Raw genomic sequence first — 14,270 nt, 5'->3', positions numbered from 1 at the left:
AATCTCCTGATGGGCCTTTAGCAGTAGTTTCTTCCAACTGCTACGCATGCCGTAGCTACTGTTCATATAGTAACCCTAAGGCAGCAGTGATTTGTATGACAGCCTTCACAATATCCAGGGAATTTCACCAGTTCCCTGTTGTCTGCTGGTTTCCTCCATTTCTTTGAAGGTTCCCTCAAGCTCTCTTAAAACTTGCATTTGAACATCCAAAATGATACTCATAGCTGTGAGTCCAGCACACACTTGCATAACTCTTGCAGTCATCACGGGTTAACCACAAAATAAACTACAGAAAGAGAAGCCCTGGACTTCCCTGGTAGCGCACTGGTTAAGAATCCGCCTGCCAATGCAGGGGACATGGGTTCAATCCCTGGTCTGGGAAGATCCCACATGCCACAGAGCAACTAAGCCCGTGCGCCACAACTACTGAGCCTGCGCTCTAGAGCCCGCGTGCTGCAACTACTGAGCCCACGCACTGCAACTCCTGAAGCCCGCATGCTCTAGGGCCTGTGTGCCGCAACTACTGAGCCTGTGAGCTCCAACTACTGAAGCCCGCGCACCTAGAGGCTGTGCTCCACAACAAGAGAAGCTACCGCAACGAGAAGCCCGCTCACTGCAACGAAGAGTATCCCCTGCTCGCCACAACTAGAGAAAGCCCGTGTGCAGCAGCAAAGACCCAAGGCAGCCAAGAATAAGTAAAATTAATAAATAAATTTAAAAAAGAAAACGAGAAATCCTAGAGGAGTAGACAATAGACAGCGAAGAACCCACTCAAAACAGGAAAGTACAGTAGAGTGCTTGCTCATTGGCAGGGAACATTTGTGGAGTGATACACTAATGACACTTACTGACTAATTATGTAGAGTATTGTCTGTTTTTCTAACTCTCATTAGCTGAAAGTATATTTTAGCACTTAGAGCATGGGGAAGATATGCTCTAGTAGATTTAAGTATATACCACTTAGGAAAATATTTCCGAGATTAAATAGCATTATAATTAGCACTGCATGGTGGCATTAAATAGAGTATGTGTATAATAGGCAAAATTTCCAAGCATGTAAGTTTTCCTTTACTACATTTTTGGCCCTCTTTCAGGGCTATTTTTTATTTCTAGTGTCCCTTTTCTCCACCCCTAAGAGCTTTTAAAAAAAAATACCCCCTTTTTAAAAAAAATCGTGGCTTGCCTAACTCATATGATCCCTGTGATCCAAATTTGCTTCTCCTCTGCTCTAGTCTACTTATCACAGTACCCATTTTTTCAATTTGACTGATCTAAACCATAATTGGAAAGAAAGAAAATTCATCTAAGTTCTCTTGAAGTATGAATAGTTTATTGATTCAACCTGAAATACTGGTGTATTGAAAGTTGTAACTCCTGTACTTAAATGAGTCTCTTAATTTAACCATTTTAGACAAAAATGACTAAGTAAAAAGAACTCCAGGGCTTCCCTGGTGGCGCAGTGGTTAAGAATCCACCTGCCAGTGCAGGGGACATGGGTTCGAGCCCTGGGCCGGGAAGATCCCACATGCCACGGAGCAACTAAGCCCGTGCGCCACAACTACTGAGCCTGCACTCTAGAGCCTGTGAGCCACAACTACTGAAGCCCGCGTGCCACAACTACTGAAGCCTGCGTGCCTAGAGCCCGTGCTCCTCAACAAGAGAAGCCACCACAATGAGAAGCCCGCACACTGCAACAAAGAGTAGCCCCCGCTCGCTGCAACTAGAAAAAGCCTGCATGCAGCAACGAAGACCCAACGCAGCCAAAAATAAATAAATAAATAGAAAGAGAGGAAAAAAATTATTAAAAAAAAAAAAAAGAACTCCAGGCTAAGCAGGAAAAAAAATGTGTGAATAGGGTGACCAGCAATACCACCTAGGGTGTATTGCTGCTTACTGCAAGATTCCAGCTGGGACATCGGTGGTGCTGCCCCCTCGCCCTCTCGTCATGCTCAGGGGAGATATTGTGAGTGGAATATAGCGTGCTTTCCATTGACACAGGGCCTTAGAAGCAACCCCTCTCAGCGCTCTAGGAAGCCACTACCATTTGGTTCAGGTTGATGATCATAAAACTTATTTCCCATCTCTGATTTAAAACCTTAGAACCATAGCACTTTATAACATTATCTACTGATGGACGTGTGCTACAGAATAATTCTCCTGTACTTAAATGGAAATCCTTAGATATTAAACCCTTTAGTGTCTGAAAAATTGATTCATACAAAAAAACTGTATCTGAAGGAATTGGTTAAGAACATGTTAATTTTAAGTTTTTATTATAGCAGTTTATTTTTCTCCAGCAGGGTTCAGCCATCATGGAGTCATGAAGATGGTTGATAATTGGGTTTGACCAAGGTTTGGGTTTCGCCAGACAAATATAACGTATGGTGTAGAAAAAGTGTTCAGAAACTCTGCTATGGACCCTCTATTGAGCTGTCTTCCTTCAGGGTCTTATCAAAAGGTTTAACACCTCCTGGCTTCTGACCTAAGTCAGCCACTGGCCATACATATACATGCTCCTTCCCCAGATAGAATTGCCTGTCTATGCTCCCACCAACGTCACAGCCATTCCCACTTCCAAACTGTGGGAATTTGGGCAGCAGGTTCCTTAACTTCTTTCTAAGCCTTAGTTTCTTCATCTGTAGTGTGGATAATAGTATTTACTTATCTCATTGTGGTGAGAATTAACTGAAGTAATTTCATGTAAAGCATGGTTCTTAGCATATAGTAGTATCTTATATGATATTGTCAGAATTATACTTGAAAGAAAAATTTATTAATAAATGAGAATTCAAATAAAGGAACTAAGGATTCAGTGAAAGAAACTAGAAAAAGAACTACAAAGTAAACCCATAAATAGCAAGAGAAAGGATTTAAATTTAAATTCCAAAATCAGTGAATTAGAAAACAGGAAAAATAAAAAAAGCAAATGCACAACATTAGGAAAGCAAAACAGTATATAACCACAGATAGGAAGGAGATTAAAATATCATAATAACTGAAATATTTACAGATGAAATGATATAATGTCTAGGATTTGCTTCAAAGTAATTATGAGAGTGGGGGGAAGTGAGTATATGAAGCAAGATTGGCCATGAGTTGATAATTGTTATAGTTGAGTGGTGGGTTCATGAGGGTTTGTTATACTATTCAGTCTACTTTTAGATACGCTAGAAATTTTCCTTAAATTTGATTTAAAAAACATAATAGTATACTAAATATATCTCTATACTGATATGTAAGTCTTGCTGAAATATGTGGTTTTCTAAGAAAATCTAAACGATATCATTTAGGAAGGAATAGAAAAACTATGACTTTACCAATAGCAAGGGAGAAATTTAAGTTATTAAAGAACACGTACCGCCACAAACATCCCCTCGTCCCCCACCACTACAGTGCCAGGCCCCAGGCCCCAGTAGGAGAAATCTTGGAAACTTTCAAGAAATAGATTATCCTGAAGCATAGGAAAAAATTGTATCGCCTTCTAGTCCGTTTTATAAAGTTAGCATAGCCCTGAAAATGAAAGTTAACACAGAAAAGGAAACTGTGCCACTTTATGAATACAGATACAAAAATCCTTTTAAAAATTTACAAATCAAATACAGACATATTAAAACTATGGAATTTTCCTAGGAATACAAGCATATTAGGACATCTATTGATCTATCAAATCAGTAGGTCAAAGGAGAGAAACTAAGTTTATATTAATAGATAATAAAAAGACATTTTATAATATTGAATATTCATTCTTCTTTTAGTGAAGAGGAAGTAGTCTGATATTAATGATTAAAATATGTCTAAAACCAAATATTGATATCATATTTGAATGATTTACTGAATATATTCCCAAGTCAGGATCAAGGTAGCATTTATTAGTGTTTGCTTTATGTTCCATAGACTATGAGAAATTTGAGTTTTATTCTGGGATGGGAAGCCATTGAAGAATGTGAGGTAGGGGTACGACCAAGCCTGATTTCTGTTTTAAAATTATTCTGGCTGCCGTGAAGAGAAAGGATTGCACAGGAAAAATTTGGAAGGAGGAAAACCAGTTAGATGGCACTAGATGATAATGGTTTGTACTGACAGTGTCAGAGAAAATAGAAATAGACAGATTTGAGATTTATTTCAGAGATAAAATCAGTAGAATTTATTGATGGATTAAATATGAAGGGAAGGAAGTTAGATTAGAAAGGAAAAAGCCCGAAAGGACTTACAGGTTTGGGAGATTGGTATTGATGCCACTGCCTAAAATGAGGAAGGTTAGCTTCCCATTACACTTGAAATCAAATCCAAATCCAAACTTCTTGATAGTCTGTAAGGCCCTGCTTAATGTGGCCCGAACCTACTTCCCCATTTCCTTCTCTTTCCTTGGTGTTCACCACATTCTAGCCACCAAGGTCTTTCCTTTGTGCTTTAAATTCATTAAGCCGATTCCTAATCTCAGGGCTTTTGCATTTGCTGCTCATTCTGTTGGAGGACTCAAGACCATGAGTCAGCAAACTTTGTTTATAAAGGGCTGGGTAGTAAATATTTTAGGCTCTGTGGCAGCTACTCAAGTCAGCTGTAGCCATTATGTAGGGAAAAAACCAGCAGGAGCTCTTATGTAAATAGACATGGGCATGACCAGATTTAGGCCTTGACTGGCCCTGCCTGGCTGTAGTTTACCCCTGCCTGAGGTCTTGGTGTGGTTCTCTCATTATTTTTTAGGTTCTTCCCGGAGGACAACTTGGCAAATACGTTAGGATCAAGAAACATTAAAATGCCGCATACTCTACCTCTAGAAATACAGTGCCACTTCCAGAAATTATTTCTAATAAATTGTGAATGTGCACAAAAGATGGGGACATCCCAGTGATATAGAAGATCAAATACCCAACAATAGGGGATTAGTATAGTAGAATGCTCTGCAGTCATTAATAATGCATTGAGGATGATTTAATAATAGAAAGTAGGGATCAGCAAACTGTACCTGAGACCTGCCCCATATTTTTGTAAATGAAGTTTTATTGGAACACAACCTCACCCGTTCCTCTTCACGCTGCAGTGGCAGTGTTGACAGAGACCAATATGGCCTGCAAAGTCAAAAACATTTACTTTCTGGCCCTCTACAGAGAAAAAAGTGATAATATGTGTGCTATGGTCCATGTGTATATGTGTGTATATACAGAAAAAGACTAGAAAGCACCAACATAGTGGATTTTTTCCCTCTTTTGTTTATCTTTATTATTTAAGTTTTCTATACTGGACATGCATAGTTTTTATAATAAAATTACTTTTCAAATAGTAAGGCAAATGATAAAACCAATAAGACAAAAATGAAAAACTAGCTGAAAATTTAATAAGAGAAATTTAAAGATAGTTAAAAGTTAGAGGCAGGAAAAAGGTTAGAGGCAGGAAAATATCAACAATAATATCTGGTTTCATGTGCACAACCACACAAGTAGTGTCCATTTCAGATTTCAGTATATGATACTTAATTGGGCAGCCATTATTTGAGTTCCTCCTGTGTGCTGTTTGCCTGTTCTGAAGCTTAATCTGATAGGGACAGTGGGTTGTGCTTTTAAATACTAATAAATGCCATAAGCAATGTCCCTTCTGTACTCATACAAAATTGACAAAATATCCAAACATTTCTCATAGACACTGGGGTTTACTGCCAAAATATTTCTAAGCCTGACAAGACTCCTGGGATACCTCTGATACTTAGACATGGTATGGATATTTGAGCACACACAAAAGGAACACTGAGGCATTTTTCAGTGTTTCAACTGCTTATAATGAGATACGGGTTCGTTCTGGTTCGGAGATAGCTGACACCCAAGTAAAGCAGTTGCTCAGTGATATCTTGTATATAAGGGATTCTAATCATGTGAGCTAGTCTTTTAACTTTGTTTATGGTGCTTTTTGACGTAGAGGAGTTTTTGAATTTTATAATCAAATCTATATCAGTGTTTTCCTTTATGGCTTGCATTTGCTAAACAGGTAGCCAAATATCCTAACATCTCCCTCAGATGTAAAGTGTCACATTCTTTTCTGTCACTCTGCTTATCTTTTATACAGCAGTACCATGCTGTTTTAATTAAGGTATCATTTCATCTGAGGGAGACTTAGTTCAGATTTTGGTATCTGAAATATTGCTTCATTTTTTAGGGGTAATATTAAAAAGCATAACTCACAGTAAAATGTGAATTGTTAACCTGAGCATCACTAGTCATTAAAGCCAATTCAGACTAATCCTTCAAATTCAAAAAAGGTTATTTGGTTGCTTCTGTTCTTAAGTATTACTTGAGTAAAATTGATGACTACTCTGTACAGAGACACTCCTGTTTTATTTTGTACCCCTTAATTGGTTCTATAGTAACCATGATGTTTGCCTCTTCTTGACAGTCTTTTTTTGGAATAAATTTATTTATTTGTTTGTTTATTTATTTATTTATTGGCTGCGTTGGGTTTTCGTAGCTGTGTGCAGGCTTTCTCTAGTTGCGGCGAGCGGGAGCTACTCTTCATTGTGGTGTGCGAGCTTCTCACTGTGGTGGCTTCTCTTGTTGCGGAGCACGGGCTCTAGGCGCGCGGGCTTCAGTAGTTGTGGCACGTCGGCTCAGCATTTGTGGCTCACGGGCTCTAGAGCGCAGGCTCAGTAGTTGTGGCTCACGGGCTTAGTTGCTCCACGGCATGTGGGATCTTCCCGGACCAGGGCTCGAACCCGTGTCCCCTGCATTGGCAGGTGGATTCTTAACCACTGCGCCACCAGGGAAGTCCCAAGCAGGTTTTTTTTTTATTCTTCAACTTGCATTAGGTCATTTATAGAACATTGCCATAAAAATTTGATCTAGCAGGAAGAGCCCTGGCCTTTCACATGGTACCTGTAGCACCTAATGGACCCTCTAATGTTTGCTCAATACAGGACAGCAGCACTGAGCTCCCATGATAGATAGCTCCGTCATCAAATACGTGCCTGCCTTGATCATAGTTCTTCAAGCTTGGAGCAAGCTTGGTGATTTTTAGAGGCTCTTCAGGTTTTGAAAATTCAGTGATTTTATTAAATTCGTATAGGGTATGTAGATTAACATTTGAGGTTTTTATTGGTTCCACATAGATTGTGTACGTTAAATAAAGTATTTTCCCACAGCTCTCCATGCTTCTGTCCTTTGGTTTTGTTTAAATGCCGCTATCTCAGTGATCATGTTCTGAATATTGGCATACTTTCAAAAATATTTCCCAAAGCAAAAATACCTTAGAATAACTTCTGGAAGCTATTAGAGGATGAAATGGAGTAAGGGACTGTCTGGTAGCTTGACCCCTCCTTCTTTTCCAGGTTGACTTCTTCAGTAAATGTTCCTTTTGCTCACTAATAGCCCAGGGAGTGGACTTTTTTTAATTTAGATTTTATCAGCTAGGAATGTGAGTTTTAACGTGGGCTTTGACGTCTTTAACCTGGTTGATAATTGATGTTTATAACCAATGTGAATTTAAATGTAATTCACTTTCATTGAAGACAGGAAGAATTTGTCCTTACATCACAATCAAAAAGCTTCTTGCATGTGGTCATTTTCTTCCCGTAGTTCGGAAACTCTTCCTCATTGACAGGGAACACCCATGACATGTCTATATATAACCTTAAAATAGTCTTGAAACTGCCCTTTGGAGTGTGTGTATAAACATTACGAAGGGTAAAATTTCACATGTGAATTAATGACTTGTTATTTTAATTGTGCTGACTAGTTTCAGTTGCTTTTAAAGTGTCGTATAGTTAAGAAATACCAGCATATCTCAGGATTCTGAAATAAAATAATGTTCGTTTCACGGGTTGTGAAAATTGTCTGGATTTCTGGGAACCAGGAGTACGAACATTTCAACAGGATTTTGCTATCAGCAAATCTGTTTTGGTTTCCTGTTCTGGCCTCTCTACCTATCAGCTACATTAGTGCCCTCGCCATTACGTTTCTCCTTTCTTTTACCACAGGAAAATTGTCATGCCTCTTTCTCTAGCATTTCAGGACCCGCCTGACAGGAAATTTTCTAATTGCCGGAACAGCTGGTAGGGGAAAACTTTGCAGGGGCTTGGCCTTCCCTTTCTAACTTAAGTTTTACCGTTAGAAATTCTTTATCACCATCATGGTTTCATAGCCATGTTTAAATTTCTGTCTTTTCGTGTTCGCTCTATACAGGTAAGCTTTGTTCAACTTCTTTAAAGACTAAAATGTTTCGATTAGAGCTAAGTATAATTATACTAATTAAACAATTATTTCACTTTATATGTTATTTTAAGAAGCTTTTCAAAATTCAAAACCAGTTCTTATAGAACATTTAAAGAATAATATTTCTATCTACTAAAAGTAAGCCAGCTATTTATTTTATCTATTTCAACTCTGTGTATTTTGTAAACTTATTTTACATTGCCTTTTTAGTGCTAAAGTAATTTTTAATCTTGTTAGTGTTTGTAATTTTGTATAATAAAACAGATGACTGTAACTCTCAGTATTGAACTAGGCGTGAACAAAATTGTGAACTTACTAATATTTAGGAGATTACTATGTAATAATAATGTAAGCAACATTTTGATGAGTAGGAGAATGTGTTATTTTAAACAGTCAAGAACTTAAAAACTGATTTTTGTTGAAATTGGTTCTTTTAAAAATTTGAAGTTTTTAATCAATTATATTTAGCTTTAAGCAAGTAATTTTATCTTACAGTAGGCACAGTTTTCAAAGCGTAACTTTGTTAAAATGTGCTTAGTGAATGATAATTTGCATTGTATTTAATCTAAAATCCTGCCAAAATCTACTTGATATTTTGCCATGAGAATTGTGCTATCCTGTTGCTCTTTAAAGGGAATTAAATTTGTTGATCGGGATTCCCAATTGGGAGAAAACTCAGTGCTCTTTCCAGCAGTTATTGAAAATATTAGTATGGAGAACCAGCAAAGCTGTTTTCTCAAACATAGATTCAAGAAGCTGGCCTAGAAAAAAAAAAGAAAAAAGAAGCTGGCCTAGAATACTCTCTTAAAGAATTTGGCTAAATGAAAAATTCTGAACGTATTATTCATTAGCAAATCAAGTAAATTGGATTTGGTCAAATTGTAATCTAGAATAAATTAAAATGTGGTTTCTCACCACAGCTTGAATAACAAGACTAATTATGTGTCACAGCCAAATAATTTTTATGTATCTTGATCATCAAAAAAAATTAACATATCTTTTTAAAATTAAAAAGTATATTATTGAACTATAATTATCTATATAGAAAGCGATGCTTTATTTACTTTACTTTTGGATTATATTTAAGAGGTAAATAAAATCTTATAATTTCATTTGTCAGGTCTTTTTTTTTTATGATAGGCCAAAAAATGGTTACATATACATGAGTAGAAAATACTTATTTACTGGCTTTTACTAAGGAATATTTAAATATTTTATTTTGAGCTTCAACAATATTTTCTGACATTAAAAACAATTTAAAAAATACAAATGCCTTAAGAACACACTTCCTGACTCAAGGGAGGGGAGGAAAAAGGAAATTATGTATACAAGGCAGGGCATAATGCCAAATGTTGAATCATTCTTTAAAATCAATTAATGTCACCCAGTTTGTTTTCTTGATATTTGCATGTTACAGTATTAGGTTTTATATAACTCTGGTAAGCAGTGTCTGTTTCAGTTCCTTTTCTTTAATCCTTTTTAAAAACATTTTAAGAACAAAATTTTATTTTTTCCCTTTCAACTTGAAAAGGAAACATTGAGTTAATTTTTTCCCAGTAAGGGGTGAACCTCAAAGACCATTTAAGATGGAACCTATCGACCTTTTGTTGGTCCTGGGAAACAAATGAGGTGGCTTTCTCTGTGACTGGAGGAACAACGACAGATCCACCTGTCCATGAATTTTCTTCTGCCATTTTTCTGTGATGTCTAAAATGATACTCTTTACAAATTCCTAAAATTATAGTTGTTTTTTTGTTTTTTTTGTTTTTTAATTTTTGGCTGTGTTGGGTCTTCGTTGCTGCACGCGGGCTTTCTGTAGTTGCGGCGAGTGGGGGCTACTCTTCGTTGCGGTGTACGGGCTTCTCATTGCGGTGGCTTCTTTTGTTGCGGAGCATGGGCTCTAGGTGCACGGGCTTCAGTAGTTGTGGCACGCGGGCTCAGTAGTTGTGGCTTGCAGGGTCTAGAGCGCAGGCTCAGTAGTTGTGGTGCATGGGCTTAGTTGCTCTGTGGCATGTGGGATCTTCCCGGAGCAGGGATCGAACCCGTGTCCCCTGCATTGGCAGGCGGATTCTTAACCACTGCACCACCAGGGAAGTCCCATAGATTTTTTTTTTAACTGAACTGACCTTGTTTTATCTATCAGGGTCATATCTCAACAAGTATTTACCCAATAGTACATCTTTGAAACCCTAGGTAAATTCCTAGAGAGCAGATACTCTTCTGTATCGCAGTTTTGCTAATACCTAGTGCAGTACCTGGCCCATAATCTGAATTGCCTTCTAACAAAAAGGAAAGAGCCTAAGAGAATATGTCATAGATCAGAAACACTTCCATCAGGACCAGGCAGTCAGGAAGAAGCAAAAGTACAAGAGCCATATTATTATTATTATTATTATTATTATTAGGTCTCTCCCCAAAGCAGCAAAGATTTTGGTCTGTTTCATTTATTGTATATCTCAGACAGCTAGAAGAGTGCCTGGCATGTATTAGGTGTTCAATAAATATATGTTTAAATGGATGAACGAATGAATTCCCATTCATAGCTTGAGAGTATTGAACACCTCTGAGTTTGGCAACTGTGAGTACCAAATGTCTGAAAGTGCTGGGAGTGTAGATGACAGATACAGGGTTGTGATGTAGACCAGCTGGCAGCCTCACAGTTTTGCCTACAGGTAGACCTTTATCTAGCAAATAAACGTAGACTTTGTAAAAATAAAAATATGGAATTTTTTATAACTTTTTAAAATACACAAAGTAAGTTTTTGTGGTAATGACTGGGCAGGTATCCATGTATCAGTTAAAGTACAGTTGTGCCAGAAAATGTAAAAATGTGAGCCTCACAGAGTAATTATAATGGATATAACTTACATCTCTGCTCTACTTCATTGATAAAATTCTTTTTCCATAAAATTACAGTTGCTTCACTGTGTACTTACAGGCAAAAACACAACTTTACAAACTATCAAACTGTAGTTCTGTGTTGTAATGTGACAGATTTATTTCAGTAACAGGTGATTTAGTGACCTAAGGTAGGTTTGTCACATGCAAATATTAATCTGTCCTTGGTTATCAATGTCTTCAGAAATTCGATATCCCTCTCTGCATCCATCTCATTGGATTCCAGGTATGAGCTAGAAGAGCACATTGTTGCTTTCCTATCTGTTGTCCAAGATTGCCCAAGCATTAGTATTATGTCCTAATTGAACCTCAAATTCATTTCTAAAATATTCATGGTCCCATAACTTGGAAAGACTGGTGACATAAAGCACAATTTGGGGATCAAGATACCAATCAAGGATATTGTGCCTATTATGCTACTGTGACTTCACATATACATAAAAGTAGATAGAAAATGGTTTGCTGATATGATTAGTAAAAATTTCAACTGGGAAGGAGCAGAAAAATGTGTTGGGGATAGTTTTTGCAAGTTTTTGCAACTTGGGCCATAGGCATTGATCTTTTCTCTCCACCTCCGAGAACATTTTTTGTATCCTCTGCATCCCAATTTAGAAAAAAGATTTTTAAAAGTCTAGTTACTATCCTCAAGGAGGTTTGGAATGATTGCATCCATTTTGGGGAGGAAGAGGTAGGGAGTGGAGGAAGGTGCTATTTAAAAAAAGAAAGAAATATTGAGAAAAGAAGCACTTGAAGATTTATTTTAAAATAAGATTTGCCAGGATAAAAAATTCAGTATGGGGGTGGGAAAATAAAGTCAAGGACGTCTCTCAGAAAAGAGACAGAAAATAGGAGAAAAAAAGATGAAAATTAAATTCCAGACATACAATATCCAGCTAATAGAGTTGTTGCAAAAAGAGAAACCCTGAAGAGTGGCTGGAAGGAAATTATCAAAGAAATGTCAGAATTCCCCCAGAGGTAAAGAATTCACGTCTTTAGATTATAAAGGTTCACCAAGCATCTAGCATTCTGAAGGAAAGGAGACCATATTTATCTCACTTAGTGTGGAATTTAAGAAATACAAGGACAGAAAATTCTTAAAGCTTCCAGAAAGAAAAACCAGGTCACGTACCAAAAAGTGTATATCAGGCTAGCATCATCCAGCTCATCAGCAGTGCTGACTGCTAGAAGACAGTGGACGAATGGCGCCAACATTCTTGAGCAAGATTATTTTTATTCTAGAATTTGGTAGCAAGCCAAATTATACAAATGTGAAGACAAAATAGAGACATTTTCAGATGTGCAAGATCCAGAAAGTTTTCTTCCACATCACCTTTCTTAGGAAGTTACAAGGGAGTAGTCTAAGAAAGAGAGAGACATGGGAAACTGAAAATAGTGGATTCAACCAGGAAAGCACTGAAGATATATCCCGAGATAATATCTACGCAGCAAGGCCTAGAGAACAACCCATCCTAATGGGAGGGTAAGAGAGAGCTCTCAGAAGAATGGAAAGTATGGTAAAAATCTAAGATTTAAAGTCCCCTTGGATTGTCCCAGAAGTCACTGTTAGGGGCCCATATGAAAGGAAATTTAATATACTTCCTAGCCTGCGTTTGAGCAATATATTGTCATGAAAATGCTGCTGCTTATATAGGCTTTCAGCTTTTAGAATCAAGCTGTAGGGAGAGCATGAAGGATTTGGTTGTGGTTACAGGAGAGAATGTTAATTTTCTTAATATTAATAACCTTAAATATTAATAAAAATAAGCTATTAGCAGGTGGGGGGAAGTTTGAGGGAAAGAATGTATGGGCACTATTACCCTCCTTTTACAAAGTGAAGAGTTAGGATTCTGTCTAAAACTTATAGAAAAAACAAGAGGTTTCTGTGAAATTAATATAATTATCAAACAGTGGGGAGGAAGGTGACGGATGGAAGGGGCATAATATAAGTAAGTCCCTCATCTTATTTTTAAATCAATAGGTATTGTCTTAAAGTTAATAAACTAAGAAATGATCAAAGTAAGTGCAGAAAGAATTAAATTTTTTTTAAAGCTTAGTTATGGGGGTGAGGAGAGACTTGCTTTTCACCATAAGCTATTCTACCACTATTTGATTTGTTACCCATGTGCATGTATTACTTTGATTTTAAAAACAAAAAATTTAGGGAACAGGAAATAACCCAAGTTGACAGAAGGCTACGTGTAAGGGAATGTTGGGAAATAATACCAGAAAAGCAGGTTGAGGCCATATTGTAGAAGGCCTCCAATGCCAATGTAAAGCAGTGCATTTAATTTGGAAAAACTTGGAGGAGTTTTTGAGCAGTCTGGTCATGTAACTGGAGCTGTCTACTTTCAGAAAATGAATTTGTCAGGAGGATGGATTGGAGTGGCGGTGGCAGAAAGGGGCATTAGGAGTGACCAAGCTAGTTTCAGTTTCCTACAGGAAAGGTAATGAAGGATTACAGCAGGACGATGTTACTGGAAATAGAATGAAAGGTATTCCCAGCACCATGCTTGATACATAATAGGTGCTTAAGTGTGTTTATTGAATGAAGGGATCAAAGGGAGACTCTACATTTTTTAGTAATTTTTTGACATGAAAGGAAGGATAGTCATCAAAGATGAAATCTTTCTTGAATAGTAACTGCTGTTTATTTTGAGATCCATGGCCTGATTGTAGCTCACACTGTGAGAGTAAGGCTTGATGCTGTATGCCTGTGACAAAATGCAGAACGGTTATAATTCAGTAGTCCTTCCTTGCCTGTGTTGCATCTTTATTTGTGACAGACAATCGTAGTAGGTATTTGCTATGAAATATAAGATGAAATAATGTTGCAGCCTAATAAATTACATCCCACTTAACCCAAGAAAGAAAAGTGGTAAAATATATAGAACATTACAGGGTATAGTTCTTCACAGCGTCATGATATAAGGGCATAAATAGCCGTTAGATTTCAGTTAGGCTCTTGAACAGTTCGTTTTTTCCCACAGGAGGCACACTGGCACATGCTGGAATCCAACCCATGAACTTAGCCTCATGAGTTCAAGTCTGTTATCCATTAGTCTTCACAGTTTGATGAGACAGCACTTTAGGGTACAGAAAAGAAAGAGGAGAACTTCTTTATAGTTTCATTTCCATGTATAATGTATATAATTTAGTAATACAAAAAGTATATAATTT

The 14,270-nt window shown here is 37.3% G+C and overlaps 1 protein-coding gene across 5 annotated transcripts in view; it reads left to right on the top strand.

The window, feature by feature from the left end:
• The window catches only part of RPS6KA3 (ribosomal protein S6 kinase A3), a 110,301-nt gene that overhangs the window by 39,540 nt on the left and 56,491 nt on the right, over window positions 1-14,270 (top strand). Inside the window, exon 1 of one of the 5 annotated variants that reach the window (XM_057537884.1) lies at window positions 7,985-8,165. The exons of the other annotated variants lie outside the window; for them this stretch is intronic. Within the exon in view, the coding sequence (XP_057393867.1) occupies window positions 8,127-8,165 (39 nt within the window). The 5' untranslated portion in view covers window positions 7,985-8,126. Of the gene's footprint in view, window positions 1-7,984; window positions 8,166-14,270 lie in introns of those variants that run through there. 5 annotated transcript variants of the gene reach the window in all.

This window comes from Balaenoptera acutorostrata, chromosome X (assembly GCF_949987535.1).
Source record: "Balaenoptera acutorostrata chromosome X, mBalAcu1.1, whole genome shotgun sequence".
In the NCBI taxonomy this organism is placed as follows: Eukaryota; Metazoa; Chordata; class Mammalia; order Artiodactyla; family Balaenopteridae; genus Balaenoptera; species Balaenoptera acutorostrata.
Note: the sequence above shows the minus strand (reverse complement) of the source record. Positions and strands in the feature narration are given on the sequence as shown.